At 37.6% G+C, this 22,814-nt stretch overlaps 2 protein-coding genes across 7 annotated transcripts in view; one reads left to right on the top strand and one right to left on the bottom strand.

Moving 5' to 3' along the window:
* The window catches only part of LOC129743096 (coiled-coil domain-containing protein AGAP005037), a 64,073-nt gene that overhangs the window by 14,731 nt on the left and 26,528 nt on the right, over positions 1 to 22,814 (top strand). The window lies entirely within an intron of this gene.
* LOC129743098 (uncharacterized) lies at positions 427 to 22,460 on the bottom strand. The gene is made up of 6 exons (XM_055735054.1): positions 21,964 to 22,460; positions 10,801 to 10,948; positions 3,034 to 3,127; positions 2,755 to 2,875; positions 1,932 to 2,156; positions 427 to 1,749 (listed from the first exon to the last, which is right to left on the bottom strand). The coding sequence occupies exons 1-6, from the start codon at positions 22,234 to 22,236 to the stop codon at positions 976 to 978; spliced, it is 1,635 nt and encodes a 544-aa protein (XP_055591029.1). The 5' UTR covers positions 22,237 to 22,460; the 3' UTR covers positions 427 to 975.

Genomic DNA, 22,814 nt, shown 5'->3' with positions numbered 1-22,814 from the left:
AAATCCAACCGATTTTGGTCCAATTTTCCGATCTGGGTACCTATCTTCCAATAGCGTGCAAGGCAAAATGCTTTGCGCACGTAAAATAATGCTGCATACACCGAGGATCACTAGATGGATAGTAATGACGACATAATCGGGAATATTACCTTATGATATTGTACACCGTGTAAAGCTATTATAGGTATAAATTGTATTACCAAAATGGTAGTCAAGTTATTCCTCTGTTATCATCACATCTGACAACGAGGATGAATGTGGATTAAGTTCCGGAAGAGTTCTGTATAAACATTTGGAAATTGGCCAATATCTTTAGAAAAACGATTCGTTGTGCTTATTTTTTTTCCTTTCTCTTCTAGAGGGTTGACTTGAATGAGTGATTTTTTATTATGACTGAATTTTCTTTCCAAGAATAAAACTACAAAGTATAAAATATTAAGTTTATTTACAAATCTACTTGATAGTCAATTAACAGAGTATATGTGCGACTTATAATTTAAGTGGAATCGTTGAATGCAATTTAACAGGCGGAAGTTGAAGGAACAAAATGTAACAATTTGAAGCTTAGTAATACATGTACATATATAGATTGCTTAAATTACAGATACTGGTTAGAACAGATACGTTTGTTACAAATTGTACAAATAAATATTGAACTATTGATCATAAGACTGTTGTATTTTGAACAAATCGCTGTTTTCAAATATTTTCTCATAGAAATAAAAAAATACTTGCAAAAATACAAAAAATGCGAGATTAAACGCTTTTCAAGACAATTTGTTGAAGCGGAACGAAAGAATCAATATTACAAAAAAGCATACTTGGTAGAAGAATTAGAACGTTGAACATTTATCACTAGAAATAATTTACAATTGCTAAATGAAGGAGTTGAATTGTCAGATTACGGTGGCTTTTTGTTTTGCACTTATGTTCGTATGTCCTTCTTTCAACTAACTAAATTCTTATAAATATGTGTTAAAACTGACCACAGACGGTGGATGCCTTAGCTGTTAGTGCATTGTCCATCTGGGCACGGATATTCTTCCACGCGAATACGATCGCTCTCGAGAATGGTTCATCGTCGCATTTTGTACACACATTCATGACAGCTGTAACTTCACCTTCCGCTGGTTCACGATCGTGTTCTCGTATTTCACCTTCGATATCTGTTTCTTTGCCAAGCTTGTTCTTGAAATCGGGTAAGCCGAATTCAGCTAGACCATCAAATATGTAATCGCTACCTCCAGTTCCATCGTCGGCAATTGTTCCATCCTTCAGCAATACCAATCCTCTTTTGCTGATCGTTTTACTGTCCACATTTGAAGCCTCTCGCTTGAACAGTTTCTGTGGAACTCTACTCTCGTCGATGATTTGAACATTGGCTGGATTATTAAGATCAATGTATGAGCTCGACGGCACTGTACTGGTCACTTTGTCGGGGAACACGATAGCACCGTTCGATGGACTGGCACTAGCAACATTCGTGTTGAGTTTGTTAAGAATATTTCCGATCGCCAGTTGTTGTTGCAGATTTCTTCCTCCCACATGGAACTGTCCGCTTACGAACTGAGTCGTGATAGTAGCTGCATCCGAGGGAACGAACCCACCGATAAGTTGCGATGGCAGCCCCTTGACAGGAACTCCGAGACTACCGGTGGTTGGTGGGTTTTGCGAGCCAGCCAAATTGATTTTAACCCTGCTTGGGATTTGCCCGTTGGCCAAGAGTGGATTCGACGGTTGAGTTACCGGCTAAAAGAAGAAAGCATTAAATGGTTGAAGATTAACAGTAAGCACCTTTTCATAGAAATGAGGAAGTAAAAACTGAGGAAACTACGTTAGAGTACATACCTATCAATCCTACCCGAGAGTAAAGATCTTCTAGGACAATAATTTCTGTCCGTCACACTTATGTAGGCGACAGTAAAACTTACCGGTGCTGTTGCTGCAGGGGGAGCTGGCGTGACTTCTCCTCCGTTGTGATCGAAGTGGTGCACGTGATGATGTTTGTGGTCCCGGTGAGCTTTTCCAGCGCTTAGAGCCACTTTGTAGATTTGCAACATGGTCAGTTCGAAATGAAGATCGGTATCAGTTGGACCAGTCGTTGAAGGACCTCCCGAGAACAGCTTACCACCCGGTTTAATCTCATAACCGACGAGCTAGGAAGGAAGGGCGATAGAGGTTTTAATACTTTCTTAGACCAGGCCCACCAATGGTTGCTAAACCTCGAATCGAGTACATTCAGCAACATATCTATCAACCCATCATCGCACCAACAGTCGCTAACTTGATTCGAAAAACAGCATTCGAGCAGTAGGTTGTTACAGGATGCGTTTATGTAGCAACCCGGTAGCAACGCAGCCGGTTGTCGCTATCAGAAAATAAACAAACACAAATACCAACCTGGATCGCAACAATGGGTGCGAAAATCAGTAAGTAGATAAAAACGCAACCAATCAAACCATCTAAAACACCGACCGAAATAGCAACTTCCGGTGGGCTTGGTCTTATATGCTCAACAATAGTTTCTTCAAATTAATAAGAAAACATAATTTGCATAACATGTGGTGTAGAAGTGTAGGCAACGTAAAACGAGAAAAACATCGTTTGTATGACCAAATAATCGACCTTCTTTGGATTCGAAACTGCAATCGCACTAATTTCTGCAATTGCACCTATTATTCCCATTTGTTTCCAACACCATCACTGTTGATTTACATTCAAATCTATGATGATGTTAAAATGTAAATAACTCACTCGGTTGTGGAATCCTCGGCCGACTCTTTCTGCCTTGATCCATAGCTGCCACTCTCCTGTCTTTCCATTCCAAGATGCGCAGGCATGATGCCATCTCCTCATACGGAATGGGTAGTTCAATCTGCAATGTTATCGATAAAAGTTATATCAATATCCATGGAGCGATATACCTTAGAAAAAAACATTTTATTTACAAGTGACTAATTTAAATTTGTTGCTTTTTTATGCTTATTTTATTTTTTGCAAGTATCAAAGATTCTATGATTAAGTTAAACTCACCTGAAAAGAGACTGACCACGTATGGCTAGGGTTATGTAACTCATACCGCGACTGTTCGAAATCCATAGCTGAATCTCGCGGGGATCGCTGTCAACTGTTCATAAAAAAAGATGTGCAATTTAGTGAATATTCAAATTCAAGTATTAAAATTATTAAAACCTAAGATTTTAGCTGAATAAAACAAAGGATTCTTAAAACTTGTATTTCATCAAAGTAGTCCTTGATATTTGAAATAGTATCTGGGTAATCCATGGAAACTGTCATGAGCAACGTGGATTGAAAATTATGTTCACTGGCAACTGTACCTCGGTCGAAAAAGGTCACGTTTTTTTCGCGAGTTAAGTTTTTGTCGGTTTTTTTTTTTTTGGTCGAAAAGTTATATATTGTAGCGGAAACGATAGCGGACGACGACGCGCGAGTCATTTTAGCATAAAACAGTTGAATTACTTCGAAACAAGTGCTATATTAGTGGAAATTCCGAAAATAATTTCCTGTCGACCCGCCATCTTGGAATGGTGTAGCTTGGCATAGGATGAACGGAGAAAAAATGGAGGTTTCCATGGGGTTTGCGAGTGGACAGATTCCCCATCCCCCCAAACCACCTGATCCCACCCCGAAGCCAACATTCTTGCCAGATCAACGGAAACCGGAACCTGAAAAAGAGAAAATGAATTTCACATACAACTCTCAGGATCAACTGCCTTTTCGAGTTTATGTGGAGAAAGGAGTAGTAGAAGAAGGAGCCAAAAGTTCAAACCACCCTGACCTAGCTGGAATAAATAAGATTTCTGTAGGCCGAATGCTTCGCAGGATATTCGGTGTGGAGAATGCTGTGTCGGAGATAAAAAACGCCGGAAAACGAAAAGTGATGGTCTATTTGACCGATCACAACTCTGCCAACCGTTTGATACAGAGCGAAATAGTCAAAACTTATGGATATAAGGCCTATGTCCCGAAACATCTTTTAACAGTAACAGGGGTCATCTCGGACGTCCCAACTGAGATAAACAATAATGACATCCTACAGGATATTCAAAGCGCGGTTCCTGTAATGGATGTTTACAGGCTCAATCGCTTTGAGAACAATAAGCCCACACCAACCAATCGGGTTAAAATCACCTTTCGAACAAACCGTCTTCCGGAAACAATCAAGCTGTACTGCTGTGTACTCAAAGTAACTCCATACTACCGTAAAGCAATATTTTTTTTTTTTTTTTTTTTCTTAGAGAGAAAAATGTAGCGGCCCACCACACTCCCCCACACCAAAAGGCTCAATTGAGCCTCCTGGTAATGGACGCTACTGTTCTCAGCATGTCTGGCAGCAAAAGGCATTAAAAAGTTATACGCGAGCAAAATTTAATTCATGCTGAGAACGCAATAATAGGTTGTTTAATGCGGGGAAATGTGACTATACTAATTAAACTAACTGACACCATGAATCTCAATGGAAAGAGATTTCCTTTTAAGAGATTCATGTTAAAATTAAATTTTACTATTCTTTACAACAACAATAAAACAAATTTACAAAAAAAATAAAATTAATAAGATTTTAAATGTTATACTAAATTTTACATAAATTATTGCTACAAAAATTTAAAAATAGGTACTTAAGACTAACTTTGTTCGACTTTTTTTAACGACTTAATTTAGTTTTGAATATTTGGAGTAACTTGTTTTTGAACATGGAACGAGAATTGGTTTCTTTTAATTCGTTAGGTAAGGAGTTATATTTTGTAGGACCAATGAAAGAAATCCCTTTCTGACCTAAACTGGTAGATGATCGACATCGTTGTAATTGATTTAAATGGCGAGTATTATGTGTTCTTATTGCAGTCGAGAAATGAATATTTCGGATGATCGTTGTTGAGTGTAAACTATCAAAGACGTACATTATAGTTTGAAAGTCACAAATGTCTACTAGAGGTAAAATATTATGGGATGTGGTTGAGTAGATGAGTCTAGTTGGATAAAGCAAAGGAAGCTTGTAGATATTTTTTAAACACCGATTTTGTAACGTTTGAAGTTTTTGGAGATTTGATTGTGATGCGCGTCCCCAAACTAGTATAAGATAATTTAATAAAGAGTGAATGTGTGCATAGTAAAATTTGAGCAGAACATGTTGAGGTATGAAGTTTCTTAATCTCCAAAGTACACCACAGAGGGGGGAAATTTTTTTCTCTAAATTTTGTATGTGGCAATTCCAAGAAAGAGTTTCATCTAAGTGTAACCCGAGATATTTAAAGTTCTTGACCTTGAGTATCACAAACTCGTTAAGGTGTGGGTCCCGGTGGGGAGGTAAAATTTTTCTAATAGAATGAAATAACATGTACTTTGTTTTTTTGTAGTTTAATGAAAGAAGATTACTGTTAAAATACATGGATAACAATTTAAGATCATGTTCTAAATTGTCTATGATTGTGATTGGGGATTTCCCTGTATAGAAAAGAGCTGTATCATCAGCGAATAACCTAGCTGTCCCTTTTAGTGGAAGATTACATATATCATTGATGTATAGAAGAAAAAGAATCGGCCCTATATTGCTGCCTTGAGGCACACCAACGCAGATGTTTTTAGATTCACTTTCTGTTCCATCAATAACGACAAATTGTTTTCGGTTATTAAGATAGCTACGAATTAAATCATTAGCTAATCCCCTTATTCCATATTTGTGCATTTTAGCCAACAAAATTTCGTGATTTAGCGTATCGAATGCTTTCTTTAAATCGAGAAATAATGCACCAACTATATTTTTCGAATCGATTTCCTTAATTATAGAGTCAACTAACTCAGAGATTGCAACGAGTGTGCCAGATCCAGGTCTAAAACCGTATTGTAGTTTATAAAGGATATTGTTTTGATCAAGAAAATTTATAATTCTTTTTACCATTAATTTCTCAAACACCTTACTGAAAACACTAAGAGTTGAAATTGGCCGGTAGTTATTAGCATCATCCGAATCACCTGACTTAAAAATAGGAGTAACTTTGGCTATTTTAAGGCACTCTGGAAAGCTGCCTGTTTCAATGATTAAGTTGAAAAATTTCGTTAAAATATAAGAAAATGGAACGTTATTATTTTTTAACACGCTTGTAGGGAAACAGTCTGGTCCGCAACTTTTTTTGTTTTTAAGAGACAGTATGATCAGATTAACTTCATTTTCATCGGTTGGTTGTAGGAACAAAGAGTTTCGCACCTCATTTATATTAGATAAAACATCAAATTCCGATTCAGTGGGAATTTCCTTGGCAAGATCTGATCCAATTGAAGAAAAATAACTGTTAAATTTATCAGAAACATGTTTTTTGTCAGTTATAAGCTCACCATTGTCTGTAAGCTGAATTTGCGACGATTTTTTTGTGCCTCAATTGCTTACGGTACAACCATAAGGCTGAAGACTGCAGAAGCGCCAAACGATGTTCCACCTGTGGAGAGCAGCACCTAGATGGAAAATTCGACAATTGCCAAAAGAAACCCTTCTGCCTATATTGCAAAACAGAACACAGCACAACCGACGTGAAGTGTCCGGAGAAGACCCGCCAGAACACCTTGAAAGCAGTAATGGCGAAACACGGGCTTACATTCCTGGAAGCCAGAGAAAAATTTACAATACCAACGTCCAACCAGTACAATGCGTTGTTAGAATTTGTAGATTCACCAACCCCACAGGAGAGCTTCGCCAAAACAGTTACCAAGAATGTCCCAATGAGAAAGGTGGAAAATAAACGACATCCCATAGCACAACCCGCCTACAAAGTCAACGACGAACTTTCCCGTAAGCGCGCCAGGAGTGATAAAGAGTCAGAGATAACGGGAACCTGTTTAAATAACCCGGAGAGAGTCGGAGACAAGGAACGATGGGTAACAGCACTGACCGCAGGTAAGCGCAAAGAAAATAATACGACAGGAGAACAGTTGGAGATAGTTCAGAAAAAAGTAAGACAGCAGTCGCAGCAATCTGATCCGCAACAACCCAAAAAATACCACCTTATTGACATTCAGGAACACATCATGAGGCTTTACACTGCAATCATGAACGACGCTCAGGCCAAAGGCCAGGTCCGGGAAAACATTAAGGAAATTGCGAAACAATTCTTACCTTTTGATATGATCCATAACCCTGAAATTTTGGAAAATTCTATAACAAACACCCAATAATTTCTGCATGACATTATCCTACACGATTTGATACATATTTTAATATAACGTGACTCATAAAAACAAGAGAAAAGCCATCTGAAAATTATACAAATACTATTGTATTACTAAAAACCATCGAAAAAGTACACGCCAAGGAAGTCGCATTAAAAAGGTTTAAGTACGAATATCTATAAACCTCATCAAATATGCAACATACTAATGCTGGGCATATGGTCTCGTCACCGGTCCCATTGAAACAGTCTGCATCATAGATGCAGCAAGAAAGAAGAAGAAGAAGAAAATTATGTTATTAGTCTTCTAAGAGCAAACGCACCAATAAGTGAGTATACGCGGCCCGGTTTTGCTCATTTCAGCGGACCGGTTTTGGGATACACACTCTTTCGCGCACCGGGCGGTAGCATAATTATTTTTAAATTTAGCATTGCACTGAGAAAACTTTTGAAGAAAATCTTATTCTTAAATTAATACGGACCGAGTAAATTTTCGGAGTCGTCCACCAAACGGCTCTTCTTAGTTATATGATCATTTTTGGTCATAAAATACGATGCTTCGAGTTTGTTTATCTGAAATTGAGTGAGAAAGGAAAAAATGTTATCAAAATTCATAGGTAGAAAAAAGTCCTAAACAATATAAAATACAAAATAAATAACTCACCATCAGAACCAGCAATTGCACTTTCTCGTTCAATTCCTGGATAAATCCGAAAAAATGTAACGAAATTGCGAATTCAACTGTTTATTGAAAAAAAAAATCCATCCACAATTTTAATCTCATACACATTTTTTCTTAAAATGAATATCAACAAACATCCACACGCTGCGACGTCGTTTGTTCAATTCTGCTTAAATCTTCAACTTCTTTTTCTGTCCAACGTGCTGGCTGAAATAGTTGCTGCTCCGAAAAACTGGGTCCCATTAGTTGCAAACTTATTGAGAGACCTCGTTTCGAAAGCCGAATTGGTAGGGACAGTAATGGAATGCCACCCATACGGTTGGATACAAAAATCCTGCACAGCGCACTGGTCTCGATTATTATTACTCCGAAAAAAATCCTTGAAGCTTCACTCAAGGTTGTGGGAGTCAGTAAAATGTTTACTACACGGAATGCACAATCAAAATTTTCAGAAAGCAATCGTCGGACTTGAAGGGCTTTTCGGAAATATTTCATGGAATTAGTTTTTGCGCAATAAAAAAAGTTTCCGCTTTCTGTTCGTTTGTTTAATTCTGCTTAAAACGGTAGAATTTTTTCAGTGCATGTTTGATCTCGCCCCTTTCTAGTGAGCAAATTTGGTGATTTTGTCGGTCCCGACGGCAACGGCCCTATTTTGCTCACCTTCATACTAACCCCCGGTGCGGTATGGAAGTGATCAAACTCGTGAGCATTTTCACTTTGCTCGCGATTGCTGCGGATGCCCTAAGTTCGAACTTAAACTAAACGAAGTTTATTTTGAAGAAATAACAACGATAACAACTTCAAATTCTCAAAATAGTAAAAAAGGTGTTCTGCTTTGAAAAAGAGGTTTCTGAATATGGATTCTGATTTTGAATGCTGAGTTTTAAATTTTTATCCCGATTGAAGGCTCTAATTTTTGAATTTTGATTCTGTATGCTGTGACGGATTGAAGATTGTGTTAACAATGCCGGCTACTATAGTGGTATATCATAGCTTAATTGAGGTGCTAAGTTGTACATACACCGTTTCCTACGAGTGTTCATCTTCATTTTCACCCTCAGGTTGTCTGCTGTGGCCGGTAACTGTAAGTAGGAGCGATTAATTTACTTTAAAAATCGGTTCCATCTGCATCAGCAGCACTTAGAGCGCCTGTATGCGTGGTCTATTCTTGGTTATAATTCATACAAGAATTAGATCATCGAAATTAGATCCAATCCAAACGGGCAGTGTGGCAACCCCACGTGGTTTCCATTAACTGCCAGACGGTTTAGAACTGCGCCAACTTGGGTCCAAATCTCATCACTTTTGGAGCAATCCTTAAACCGATTCTAAAAACAGCTGAGTAAAAACTGATAAAATTGACCACGGATTCGGTTGGTTTGGTCGGAATTTGGGTCTCAACCGTCTGTTGGGACCACGGATACAGGTGCTCTTAGAAATTTGTTCCAATTTGAATTGTGAATTAAAATTCTGAATTTCAGTCCTCATACAAGAATTTTAATAATCATTCTGTTTATAAAAATCAAATACGCATGTTTATGAAAACAAGATGGCAAAGTAATTTGTTGAAAGCTGTATTCGTTTCGTAGTTTTTGCATAAGATGTAAGACAACTTCATAAAATGGAAGAAATAAGTTGGTTTTTCTGATCAAATGTCTTTAAACAAAAAAGATTACCTACATTTGGTAAAATTTCACAAAATGAAGAGTACGCCCATTTCTCGTTCGAAAAAAGAGTACATAAACTTTTTTAAGAGTACGTATGGTATCTTTATCCTAGCTAAACTCGAGATGATTAAATAGCTTCGAAACACCAGATGAATTTATAGAGCACTTGCGTCACCGATGTTGGCCCACGAAAGAAGGACAAATTAGCAAGCAAAAGTGACTTCGAAGTGTAAGTAATTCCCAGTACAGGCTTTCCATTTCTGTTTTTAGTGTCCAAGGTCTGCCGGTTAAACTTCACTGCAAATGGTTAACATGCTCGTGAAGTGGAATTTTTGAATTTGAAACGGTCTACCTGAATCAACATATTTTTTCGCTTTCTTTCAAATCATTTTTTCTAGGTTCAACGGATACAAAACCATTCTTTTCCACTGATTTTTTCAGTCTAATTGCTATAAGGTCGGTTGATGTCATAAGATGCTGCGCAAAATTGAAACACAATCCATGATATCGAATCAAACGACCAATCTCCCACATGAAATTATAAACCAACGCACACGTTTGCCGTCTTAATATGTCAGCTCATAATTTATCTGTTGAGCTGAGAGTGTCACAATCAAGGGTGCTAGGATTTATGTTTGACTTAAAACATTAATCTTTCACGCTTGTTTATGATTCTTCTGTTAGATTTTACCCCCAAAAAACTAACTTTATTCAATTTGTTTTCAGTAAAATTACGATTCCGGTTTAAATTCAGAAAAAGAAATATTAAGAACTAGAATACTGAATACTGATCTTAATTTCTGGTTCTGAATTCTAGCTTCTGATTTCCGTACCGTTAAACACTCTGAGTTTCAAATTTTGCACTAGAGTTTCTCCTTCCGCGCATGTGAGTAGATCACGTAGACCGTGAAAGACATGAATTCCCCTATGAGATCGCCTACCTGTGTGTTTTTTTTTTGCAACAATGTCACTAGACTCGCTAAAGTTTAAGTTCAGAATGTCCCCGCCACAAGCGTCTGATGAAATGCGTGATACTTTAACACGTAACCGTCAATAAACTGGTTAGCTGCTACAATAAATCTAGGTTTAAAAGCATCGCGTATGAAGAAGCATTTGTACGTGTGGGGCTCAATTCGTTCCATCCAGCTAAGTGTTTCTTTTTTTAATTATTCTGCAAACTTTTTAACAACATAAAGAGCTAACATTGAAATTTTCGCGCAACATGCGGCCGAAATAGTATAGTGTTGAAAACTGTGTCAACTCAACTCACCTGCGTAAGTAACGATCGTGTGATCGCCGGTATGATTGGTGAAACGCATCCATGCGCATAGAGTGAACTGTTGCAATGCCGGCAAGCTGTTTTCGTAGCTCACCGTGCCTTCGTTGTTGAACGCGAATTTATCGGCACTGCATTTGCTCTATAAAGATGGGAAAAAGTAAAGAGAAAAGAGAAGAAGAGAAGAGAAGAAGAGAAGAGAAGAAGAGAAGAGAAGAAAAGATGTCGTTATTCACTATGCAGTAGACTAGGTACACAATGTTTCATGCCATTATACAACGCCATTCATGATGAGCGAGAAATAAATCGATGATTGAATTCATCTATCAAAATGACTGTTACGGTATAGGATGGGGACAACAGCATTGATTGGAATTTTAAATCCGAACCGTGGTCCGGTGGTAGTTTGACAGAAAATGGCTACACGGGGTTGAAATATCAATAAGTTTTCGTACTTTCAAAAGTAAACGTGATTCGCTCGAGCAGTTTGTCATCAAACAGACTATTAAACGTATTACACCATTAAGATAAATAGAAACATTAGGTGAGATAATCGTCATTTATTTTGATTGATTGTCAGCTATCGACACTGGTACAAATGCCACAGATAAACAGACATGGCACTCATAAAATAATTCTACCCAGTTTTCCTTAAAGGTATTGCCATTATGTTGTTAAAATTACACATATATTGTTATGTTAAGAGCGGAATTTCAAGATTTAATGCCGATTATAGTGTTCTCAAAAGTTGTTAAAAAATACAACTTAACTCTACACAGGAATTTTTTTTGACTATTTACGTGTCACTGAAACTGCAACGTTTAAAATAAATCAACCTGCAATTAATAAAACCTGTAATTTTAAATTGTTTTCCTTAAAAGTTAAAGAAGATTGATTTATTATTACAGCAAATGTCCTGTAAAAAAGTTGTACACTAAATTTTTTTTTCTTTTATGAGCAGGGAAAAGCCCGCGAGAGTGGAACTTCTCCTTCCATGTTCCTTCTCCAGTGGGCGCAAAACCTCCTCATCATTTTTTTTTCTTTTTTCAATTCGATTTTACAATTTGTTATGCACATTCATTTGAAAAAACACTTGAATTTTTCGAATCACTTAATTTTGGTGACGATTGGTGGCGTTTGTTGGTGGTACTTGTTGGAGGCGGCGGGCAATGGCGGTGGGTGGTGGAGGTTTTTTTGTCACGTAATTTGTTTTTCGACCTGTAAAATTACGGTAAATGTCTTGCTCCTTTTTGTTACAGGACATTTGCGTAATTTTACAGGAAATAATTTTTGCTGTGTAATATGTTTGTGAGCCTACTTGGTTGAACTTTTTTTCCTATCTTCCTGAACGAGTAAATGACGTAAATGTTGAAAATATTACTGTGCAAGAAATTTTAAGTTCCCTCAATGGCCTAGATGACAAAAAAGGTCCAGGTCCTGATCAACCTCCACTATTACTTAAAAAAATTGCTACTTCATTTGTTAATCCAATATTTTGGCTTTTCAATTTATCTCTCAAATCAGGAGTCTTTCCGATAGCCTAGAAAAAGTCATTTTTAATCCCAATATTTAAATCTGGAAAACGATCAGATATAAACAATTATCGAGGCCTTGCTATAATCTCATGTATCCCAAAGATGTTTGAAGCGATCGTGAATCCACAGATGTTCAAACAAGTAAAAATCGTATCTCCAATACCCTACATGGCTTTTTCAAAGATAGATCAACATCTACCAACCTATTAGAATTTGTTAACTTCTCGCTTGGAGCAATGGGCATGTGTAATTTTGTTGAAACTTTATATACAGATTTTAGTGAGGCGTTTGATAGAGTTGACATTTCAATGCTACTTTTTAAACTAAAACGTATGGGATTATCAACTTCACTTTTAAAATGGATCACGTCATATTTGTCGGATCGAACGCAGGTGGTCCGTTTTAAAGGAAATATCTGGTGTTCCACAAGGATCTCACTTGGGCCCCTTGTTATTTATAATTTTTGTTGACGATGTCAATTTAGTATTAAATAACTTCAAAGTACTCATTTATGCCGACGATATGAAACTGTACATGGAGATACGTAACAGAATGGATCTACAGAATTTTCAGGATGACATTGATATTTTTACATTTGGTGTGCAAAAAGTCTGCTAGATATTAATATTAAAGATTGCAACATTATATCTTACTCTAGAAAACAGAGCCATCATGGTTTTAATTTTACTTTAGGACAGCAGCAGATTGAAAGATGTAACAAATTTAGGGACCTAGGTGTAATACTGGACACCAAACTAACTTTCATTGAACATTTTAACACGATTATTAATAAATATTTCAGTATGTTAGGGTTTATCAAAAGATTCTGTTATCACTTTAAGGACCCTTATACAATAAAACACTGTTCATATCGTATGTAAGATCTATACTCGAATATTGTAGTTTAGTTTGGTGCCCGCATCAACCCACTCATGTTACAAGAATAGAATCGGTTCAAAAACAATTTCTACTGTTTGCACTAAGAAGCTGGGCTGGAGTTCCACTTTAATTATTCCATCATATGAAGCACGATGCATGTTAATCAATATTGAAACGCTTGGAAAAAACGTTTGAACAATCACATCAATTATAACGCAAATCGTTAATCAATATTTGAAATCATTTAGAAAAAATCATTAAAATACAAAAGATTCAGGAGAACTGATTTGTGATTTGTGATAAACTGAAAAAGACTTTGTTGTCCAGGAACTTTTTTTTTTTGATGACAGAAAATTTTCCAAGATTTATAGAAAACATTTTTAATAAAAGATTTTATTAGCTTAATGTGAATGTTTGACTGTAGAGTTGGCAGTTGGAAAAGAGAATACTTTCAGATTCATAGCGAGAAGTATGCCGGCAACGAAGATATTTTACTAAAATGTTTGAATAAAGATAACAAGATTGTTTATTGAAATGAAGGAGTTAAATACATCTGAATAAAAAATTGTTTTAAATTTTAATTTCCAATAACTCAGCAATTTGATAATGTTGGTGTGATAATCATTAGGTTTTAAAAGACTGTTGATTTTTTTTTACCCTTGCCCAGCCAGGAAAGCTGGCTCAACTTGCTAGAGAAGCTAGCCGCCTCAAGCTAGAGATATTGGGACTGAGCGAAGTCCGTTGGCACTGGAGAACACAAGACACAGTCCGGGCAAGTACTGCTTTACTCTGGCATACGAGGAGAACATGCTACTCGGGAACGAGGAGTTGGTTTCCTGTTAAGCCCGCAGGCCCATGCGGCCCTCATAAGATAGGAACCGATAAACGAAAGAATAATCGTAGCCAGATTCAGAACACGGGTTAGAAACCTTACAATGGTCCAGTGTTATGCGCCAACTGACGTTGCCGATTTGCAGGAGAAAGAGCAGTTTTACAGTCAATTGAACAGCGTGGTTGAGAGAATTCCGAAGGGTGACATTCAAATCCACTTAGGCGACTTCAACGCAAAGATTGGCTCCGATAATCAGGACTTTGAGCGCATCATGGGGCATCATGGTCTAGGACAGATGAGCGAAAACGGAGAGCTGTTTGTAGAATTTTGTGGCAACAACAACATGGTGATCGGTGGATCACTCTTCCCCCATCGACCAGCACATAAGGTCACTTGGGTATCCCGAGATGGCCGAACAGAAAATCAAATTGACCACATCTGCATCAGTCGAAAATGGAGAAGGAGCCTTCTTGATGTCCGCAACAAACGAAGCGCAGACATTGCATCTGACCATCACCTTGTCCTTGGCGAGATACGACTGAGAGTTGCGCGTGTCCAGCGGCGCGAGGAGAAAGTCGGGTGTCGATACGATGTCCGCCGGTTGGAGAATCCAGAGGTGAAAAGGGTATACGTTGAACAGCTAGAATCCCGAGCCTCGGAGCTGCCGACAGACGGAACAGTCGAAGAACAGTGGTGTGGAATCAAGAATGCCTTTATCACGACGAGCCATGGTACTCTCGGTAAAGTTTGTGGAAGACGAAGTGAATGGATGTCGGATGAAACCTGGAGGATGATCGATGATCGGAGAAAGGCGAAAGTCGGAATTGAGCAGGCATGTACCGGGTCAGCCAAAGCAGCCGCTCGCTTACGATATGCGGAGCTGGAAAAGGCAGTTAAACGAGCTTGTAGACGAGACAAGAGAGCTTGGACAAACTCCCTAGCCGAAGAGGGAGAAAGAGCCGCCGCCATTGGAGATACCCGATTATTATATGATATTTCTCGCCGCCTTAGTGGTGCAAGGACTAATGCAAGAATGCCGCTGAAAAACCGAGCAGGTTAGCTGCTGACAGGTCGAACAGATCAGCTCAAGCGTTGGACTGAGCATTTTGATCAACTTTTCCGAGTTACAAATAGCAATGGCCAACAGAACCCGCAGCTCGAGGCGCCCACAGTAAGTCGCATTAATGGCGTCCACTCGGAAGCGCCCTCGCTGGCTGAAATAGAAGCGGCAATCAAGGACATGAAATCCAACAAAGCGCCTGGAATCGATTGCATTCCTGCTGAAATGCTGAAAGCCTACCCTGCCTTGTCAGCACAAATGTTGCACCGTCTTTTCGCTGACATTTGGGATACTGCAACATTCCCGGCCGACTGGATGCAAGGTATCCTCGTAAAGGTCTTAAAGAAAGGAGACATAACAGAGTGCGGTAACTGGCGTGGCATAACTTTGATCTGTACAACCCTTAAAGTACTCTGCAAAGTGATCCTGAACATGATCCAGGAGAAAATCGACGCTACACTCCGACGGCAACAAGCTGGATTCCGATCCGGACGATCATGTGTGGACCACATCACAACGCTACGAATAATACTGGAACAAATCAACGAATTCCAGGACTCTCTTCTGCTGGTGTTCGTTGATTTCGAAAAAGCATTTGACCGACTTAACCACGAAAACATCTGGGCTGCTCTTAGACGACGAGGGGTCCCAGAGAAACTAGTCCATCTCATCGAAGCACAGTACGAGGCATTTTCGTGCAAGGTCTTGCACGACGGTGTCTTGTCCGAACCAATTCCGGTAACTGCTGGAGTGAGATAGGGATGTATTTTGTCACCGCTGCTTTTTCTCATCGTAATGGATGAGATCTTGACTAGATCGATTGACTGTAGACCAAACCGAGGATTGCCGTGGAATCCTTCAACCATGGAGCAACTGAACGACCTTGACCTGGCAGACGATATTGTTTTGCTCGCCCAAACACAACAAGACATGCAGAGCAAACTCGACGACCTCACCGAAAGCTCCAAGGCAGCAGGTCTCAAAATCAATGTCGGAAAGACCAAGTCGATGGAAATCAATACAGAAAATCTTTCCAATTTCGTGGTAGCTGGACAACAGGTTGAGACAGTGGAGTGCTTCCAGTATCTTGGTAGCCAAATTACGCCTGATGGTGGTACCAAGAAGGACATCGAAACCCGGATCAGAAAAGCCCGATTTGCGTTTGCGAGTCTCCGAAACATCTGGCGGTCACGCCAGATCTCTCTACGAACTAAGATCCGAATCTTCAACTCAAACGTCAAATCCGTATTGCTGTACGGGTGTGAAACTTGGTGCACATATGCGGTGACGACGCGAAAACTGCAAGTTTTTGTGAATCGTTGCCTGCGGAACATCATCCGCGCTTGGTGGCCTGGCAACTGGATCTCAAACGTTGAACTTCATCGCCGGTGTCATCAAAAGGCGCTAGAAATCGAGATTCGGGAACGTAAGTGGAGATGGATTGGGCACACGCTGCGAAGAGATGAAAACGAGATTTGCAGAGAGGCGCTTGACTGGAATCCAGATGGGCATCGAAGAAGAGGCAGGCCCAAAAGCTCGTGGCGGCGAAGTCTAGCCGCTGAAATCCGCACAGTTGACGAGAACCTTGGCTGGCAGCAAGTGAAGACGCTGGCTCCGGATCGCCAGCAGGGGAGATCTTTTATCTCAGCCCTATGCGCCGGTCAATCGGCGCTGGACCCTTAGCTAGTTAGCTAGTTGATTTTTTTTTGTTTGGATCAGATTTGCAGAACTAAAAACTGCCAAAGAATTTCGATCGATAAATAATAACTTAAAGTTTTAATATTTACTGAAATAAATTCTGCATGAGGCCTTTCTTAGATAACAAGATTGTTTATTAAAATGAAGAAGTTAAAAACATTTGAATAAAATTTGTTTAAATTCTGCATGAGGCCTTTCTTGATGATAGATATTAGAATTTACGAGTCTTAACATGAATTATCCTTTTCCTTTCACTTTTATTTGCCAGAAATGTATAGGGCTCAATACAGTATGAATAAAAGTTACAGTAAAAAACTCATTAATGAAACCTTAGAATGGCACAATCATTCAGCTTAGTTTACAGTCCGAATCAATAGTTTCAGTAGGAAACTTAGGCATTTCAGAAGAATATTTTTTGAGTGGTCGCATCATTTACCAAAGTGATTTGCATGCCATATCCCCTTTACCCCCAAAATAATCAGCGTGAGATTTGTGGAGAGATGGCAAAACTAACCATCACATGTGCTGCACTTCCTTTCCCTCTATCGACTACACGGACTTGGTCGGCGTCGTTATTGGATTTGCTTGTTCCCGACAATCTTTCAGTTGGTTGATTGTGCAATGTTGATAATCTCGGACCAATCACGGAGTGCAACCTTTATGCCATTGGCAAAGAGGGGCCGCTGGTGGACCGTATTTGATAGCAAGCTCAAGCTCAAGCTAAATACAAAAAAAAAATAGAGAAAAAAATCTCACTTCAAGGCCCCAAGGTTTTGGAACTGAAACCTACCTCTTCTCTTACCTTTTAACTTTGTTTGAATTCTTTAATAGTAATAATTTAGATGCCTAGGATCAGGAGTGTAAGTGATTTTTTGTCAAAAATATTTCAAAAACAGCTTTGAAAATTAGACAATAATTCTATGTTCCGTTTTTTTCTGAATATAGAGATGCAAAAATTAGTCAAATTACGTCAACTTTCCAATCTACTTTTAAAATTTTTCTTTGGTGAATGAAACAATTTTGACGGTTTATTGGTTAAAAAGTACGGTTTTACACCACTTTTTTAATATTTTTTTGTGATCATCATCTTCAAACAGTTTATTTGAGTTACATTACAAGGTTTTCAAAGCTATTTTGTACAAATCGGTTGAAAAACAAGAGAGATTTGTGAGAGATTGATTGATTTTGCATAATCGAACAAACTGACCCCAACATTTAATCAGATGTTTCCTTTCCTTTCTCGACGTTTCCATGAAAAGTGCACGACCTCCTCCTATCCTTCCAGCGAACCTCAAACTTATGCTCGGCAGTGTTGAGCAAAGTAGGCAGGTAGCGAAAGAAAATGATTACGATAGCCCTTCAGCGTTTTGTTCAGAAGTCGGTTAAGTTCGAGTTTGAATCACTTCTACTTTCACACGACAAAACCGACACACGTTGTCCTTGACGATGACTTGGGACGCTGGCATTTGTTTTGCTTCTGTCTGACTACTAGCGGGTAACTAGATAGGTGTATCTGCTAGTTTTTTTTGAGTCAGACCCATATTTTTGAACTTAATTCATCAGCGATTGGCATCGAAAATAAAACGCCTCAAGCAGGTTTCGTTAAATTGAAGTTTATGGTTCAACTATAAAAAAAAAACAATTTATCAGCATGTGTTATTTTGGTTCATTGTCTGTGATTCAGAATGTAAAATAAGAAGGTTAAGGATTGCCTTGTAGTTTGGATTCTTTTCTTTTCGTTGTTTTGAAGAACCGAAGACTTTTTTCCGGGTTATACTCAGATCAAAAAGTTGGAAACTAACTTCTGGGGTACCTGGTTGATCAATATGCTGGATGCTGGATGATCGATCGATTGATCGTGCTAAAACAAGCTTGCCAGAGAAAACAAGTAGTTACGCCGACGCGTTTTTTTTTTTGCTGCACACTAGCAGCGTGCGTAAAGCCGTTTGTTTGCTGCGGCATTGCATATAATTAGCCGGCTAACTGGCGGCACGTTTCCTAATTTCAGCTCACCATCGCCAATGATTGGCTGCCTCCAGTACTATTTTATAGGATTTTTAACTATGGTGCAGCATGTTCCCCGTCGAGTTCACGCTTTTAGTGCACGCTAACGAAGAACGAAAACACGTTAGTTATCGGGCATTTAGCATTTTATTTTAGTTACATAAAAATTATAAATAATTGAACATGCATAGGTATGTGAAATTTTGAAAAAAAAAATCAAACAAATCTAAACTTTTAGCGCACCCGTAAATCAAGACCGATTTAGTGGAAATAAGCCCAAGTCAGTTTTTTGAAGCATTCAACAAAATCTCAAGGATAATAAAAAAATAGACGTATCTTCATCACATTTTAAAATTAATAAAAAAAACGAAGATCTTAGATATTTTTAAATTCAAATTCAAATAAGAGCAAAATCAAAACAAAATTAACTCCTTACCTACCTACTTCAATTTCAAAGGCATCTAGGATGGTCTTAAAATAATTGAACCAACAAAAAAAGGAAGACATGACTAACTTAACCTAACTAACAAGAATGACAAAAAAAAAACCAAAAATTGTAACAGAGACGAATGAACTGAAGAGTTATTTTTTTTTTTAATGTCAAAAATGTCAAAAATGGCAAAAATGACAGAAAGGACAAAAATGACAAAACGAAAAAAAATGATAAAAACAGCATTAATAACCAGAATGGCAAGAATGAAATTGACAAAAATGACAAAAATGACAAAAATGAGAAGAATGACAAAAATGACAAAAATAACAAAAATGACAAAAATGACAAAAATGACAAAAATGGTAAAAATGACCAAAATGACCAAAATGACAAAAATGACAAAAATGACAAAAATGACAAAAATGACAAAAATGACAAAAATGACAAAAATGACAAAAATGACAAAAATGACAAAAATGACAAAAATGACAAAAATGACAAAAATGACAAAAATGACAAAAATGACAAAAATGACAAAAATGACAAAAATGACAAAAATGACAAAAATGACAAAAATGACAAAAATGACAAAAATGACAAAAATGACAAAAATGACAAAAATGACAAAAATGACAAAAATGACAAAAATGACAAAAATGACAAAAATGACAAAAATGACAAAAATGACAAAAATGACAAAAATGACAAAAATGACAAAAATGACAAAAATGACAAAAATGACAAAAATGACGAAAATGACAAAAATGACAAAAATTACAAAAATTACAAAAATTACAAAAATGACAAAAATGACAAAAATGACAAAAATGATAAAAATGACAAAAATGACAAAAATGACAAAAATGACAAAAATGGTAAAAATGATAAAAATGACCAAAATGACAAAAATGACAAAAGTGACAAAAGTGACAAAAATGACAAAAATTACAAAATTGACACAAGTGACAAAAGTGACAAAAATGACAAAAGTGAAAAAAGTGAAAAAAATGACAAAAATGACAAAAATAACAAAAATGACAAAAATGACAAAAATGACAAAGTGACGAAAGTGACAAAAATGATAAAAATGACAAAAGTGACAAAAGTGACAAAAGTGACAAAAATGACAAAAATGACAAAAATGACAAACGTGAAAAAATGACAAAAATGACAAAAATAACAAAAATGACAAAAATGACAAAAATGACAGAAATGATAAAAATGACCAAAATGACAAAAATGCAAAAAAATACAAATATGACAAAAATGACAGAAATTAATGACAAAAGTGACAAAAATGACGAAAACGAGAAAAATTACAAAAATGATAAAAATGATAAATATTCCAAACATTACAAAAATGACCAAAATGACAAAAATGACAAAAATGACAGAAATTAATGACAAAAATGACAAAAATTACAAAAAAGACAAAAATGACAAAAATTGCAATAGTTACAAAAAATACAAAAATTAATGACAAAAATGACAAAAATTACAAAAAAGACAAAAACAACAAAAATGACAAAAATTTCAATAGTGACAAAAATGACAAAAGTTATTAAAATTACAAAAATGACAAAAATTACTACACTTTGTTCTTAGCCTTTAGGCCGAGAAGCGATTGACAAAAATTACAAAAATTAAAGATAATTACAAAAATTACCTACATCTTGGCTAGGCAACAACTCCTCAAGGGGCCGCAGAAGTTGCCTTATACAATCTGCTAACTGAAAAAATTCCAGCGTTCCAATAAATAAGAATGGATAATTGTTTCTACAGATAGTAATATCACTATTAGTAGCAACAGAATCTATTCACATTCGAAACGAAGTCGAACGGACGAACACATTCATATGTGCTGTCATTAAACGATCATCAAAGGAAAAGTGCGTAAAGTGAACGTGCTACAAATTGTTTAATAGGAAGCTACTCCACTTATCTATCATTCTTGAATAGAATTACACATTGAACACGCCCGAGTTCTAATCACATGGCTTCGAAATTGGCGCCGTGTGAAACATGTGTTTAGTCCTAAAAGTCGAATGGTTGAAATTTTGTTATTATAAAAATACTTTATTGATATCTTCAATAAGCATAACTGATCAATCCTTTATTTTACGTATGTAAGATCATAAATTCAGTTTCATTTTTTTTAATGAAACCTATTTTCGCTTTAAAGAAGCTGATGTTGCCTTTTATTTTTACGACGGGGGATTCTTCGTCAGACAAATTGTTCTCTGTCATCAGCTACCTACAACAAGTGTCGGCAAAAACTCGCGCAACATGATCTACAAGAAGTGTGTACTAACCGACTAGGTTTCAGAAAACGTTTTCGCGCAACACGTGTCTGGGTTTCGGACAAGCTATGTACGCTTGGAATCAACAAATTTCGTAGGTCTCAAAGCTCAGTTAAAAAGTACTTTGCCGCCGATCGATGCACAACATTAAATATACAGAAAAGCGCATTTCAATAATCGGTGACTGCTGTTAAATGGCGGGGTTTAGATTAACTTTGAGTAATGGCGTTAAGGAATGAACATCAAACACATTTATCAACGATTTTTTTTAATGGCATTTTTTTCAAACTTTTTTAAATGCAACATAAAAGGACAAGAACTTTTGAATATTATTTTCATTGAAAAAATGACTTGCTCCCCCAACATTCTCACTGGGATATTTGACAGCAACCTGGAAAAGTAACTTCGGTACTCACGTCAGTGTTCGGATCCTCGCTGTAATACTGGGATGTCAGCAAAGAGCTGGTGTCCAGTATTTTGTCCTCTCCGATGACGGCAAAGTCCAGATTCGATGGACCACTCAGGGCAGATTTATCGTGCAGAGGAAAAAGGCTGCCGGCGAAATGAGACGCACGTTTGCTTGCGGTGTGTTCATTCTGATCGGATTTCGATTTGTCGAGTCCGCGCACGGCGAATATTTGCAACGATACTAGAAATAATGCTACGAATTTGCTGGAGTATGGTAACATTATGTAAATCGAAACTATTATTCCAACCAAAAGAACTGGTTTTTCAGTTTCACAAAACGCACTTCAAACTGTAGTTTGCATAGTCTACACAACAACACGTGGTCTAGGAGGACTTGCGCTAACGAGCGCGCGCGAATTGAAACGACTGAGTGGATTGGAACGTTGAGCGAGACTGGATTATAAAACCAACAGTTTTTTGGTTCAACCGTTTTCTGCAGTTCGAAATGATACACCGAAGTCGCCTTTATGAGTGGATTGTGGCGGTTTGCGAACAAAACTATTCGGTAACGTGGACAGATGCAAGTAGTAGGAGAAGATTGCATACATGTACTACCCGAAGATCGAAAAGTAAACCTTTCTTTGGTTCGGATCTAAAATTTGTAAATGAAAACGGAGAGCCGAATGTCATAAATAAGTGGCGGTATAGAATGGCAGCTAGGGTTAGTTCTCCGGCTCTGAACCATGCCATTGTCTTCTCTCGACCATACACATTCAGCGTCGCGCGTGGGTCCAAAGAAATGCTACCGACACCCCATTAATTTACAAACCTGGATACAAATCTGAAATAAAACTAGGGC

Source organism: Uranotaenia lowii, chromosome 2 (assembly GCF_029784155.1).
Source record: "Uranotaenia lowii strain MFRU-FL chromosome 2, ASM2978415v1, whole genome shotgun sequence".
In the NCBI taxonomy this organism is placed as follows: domain Eukaryota; kingdom Metazoa; phylum Arthropoda; class Insecta; order Diptera; family Culicidae; genus Uranotaenia; species Uranotaenia lowii.
This window is presented reverse-complemented; position numbering and strand designations above follow the sequence as displayed.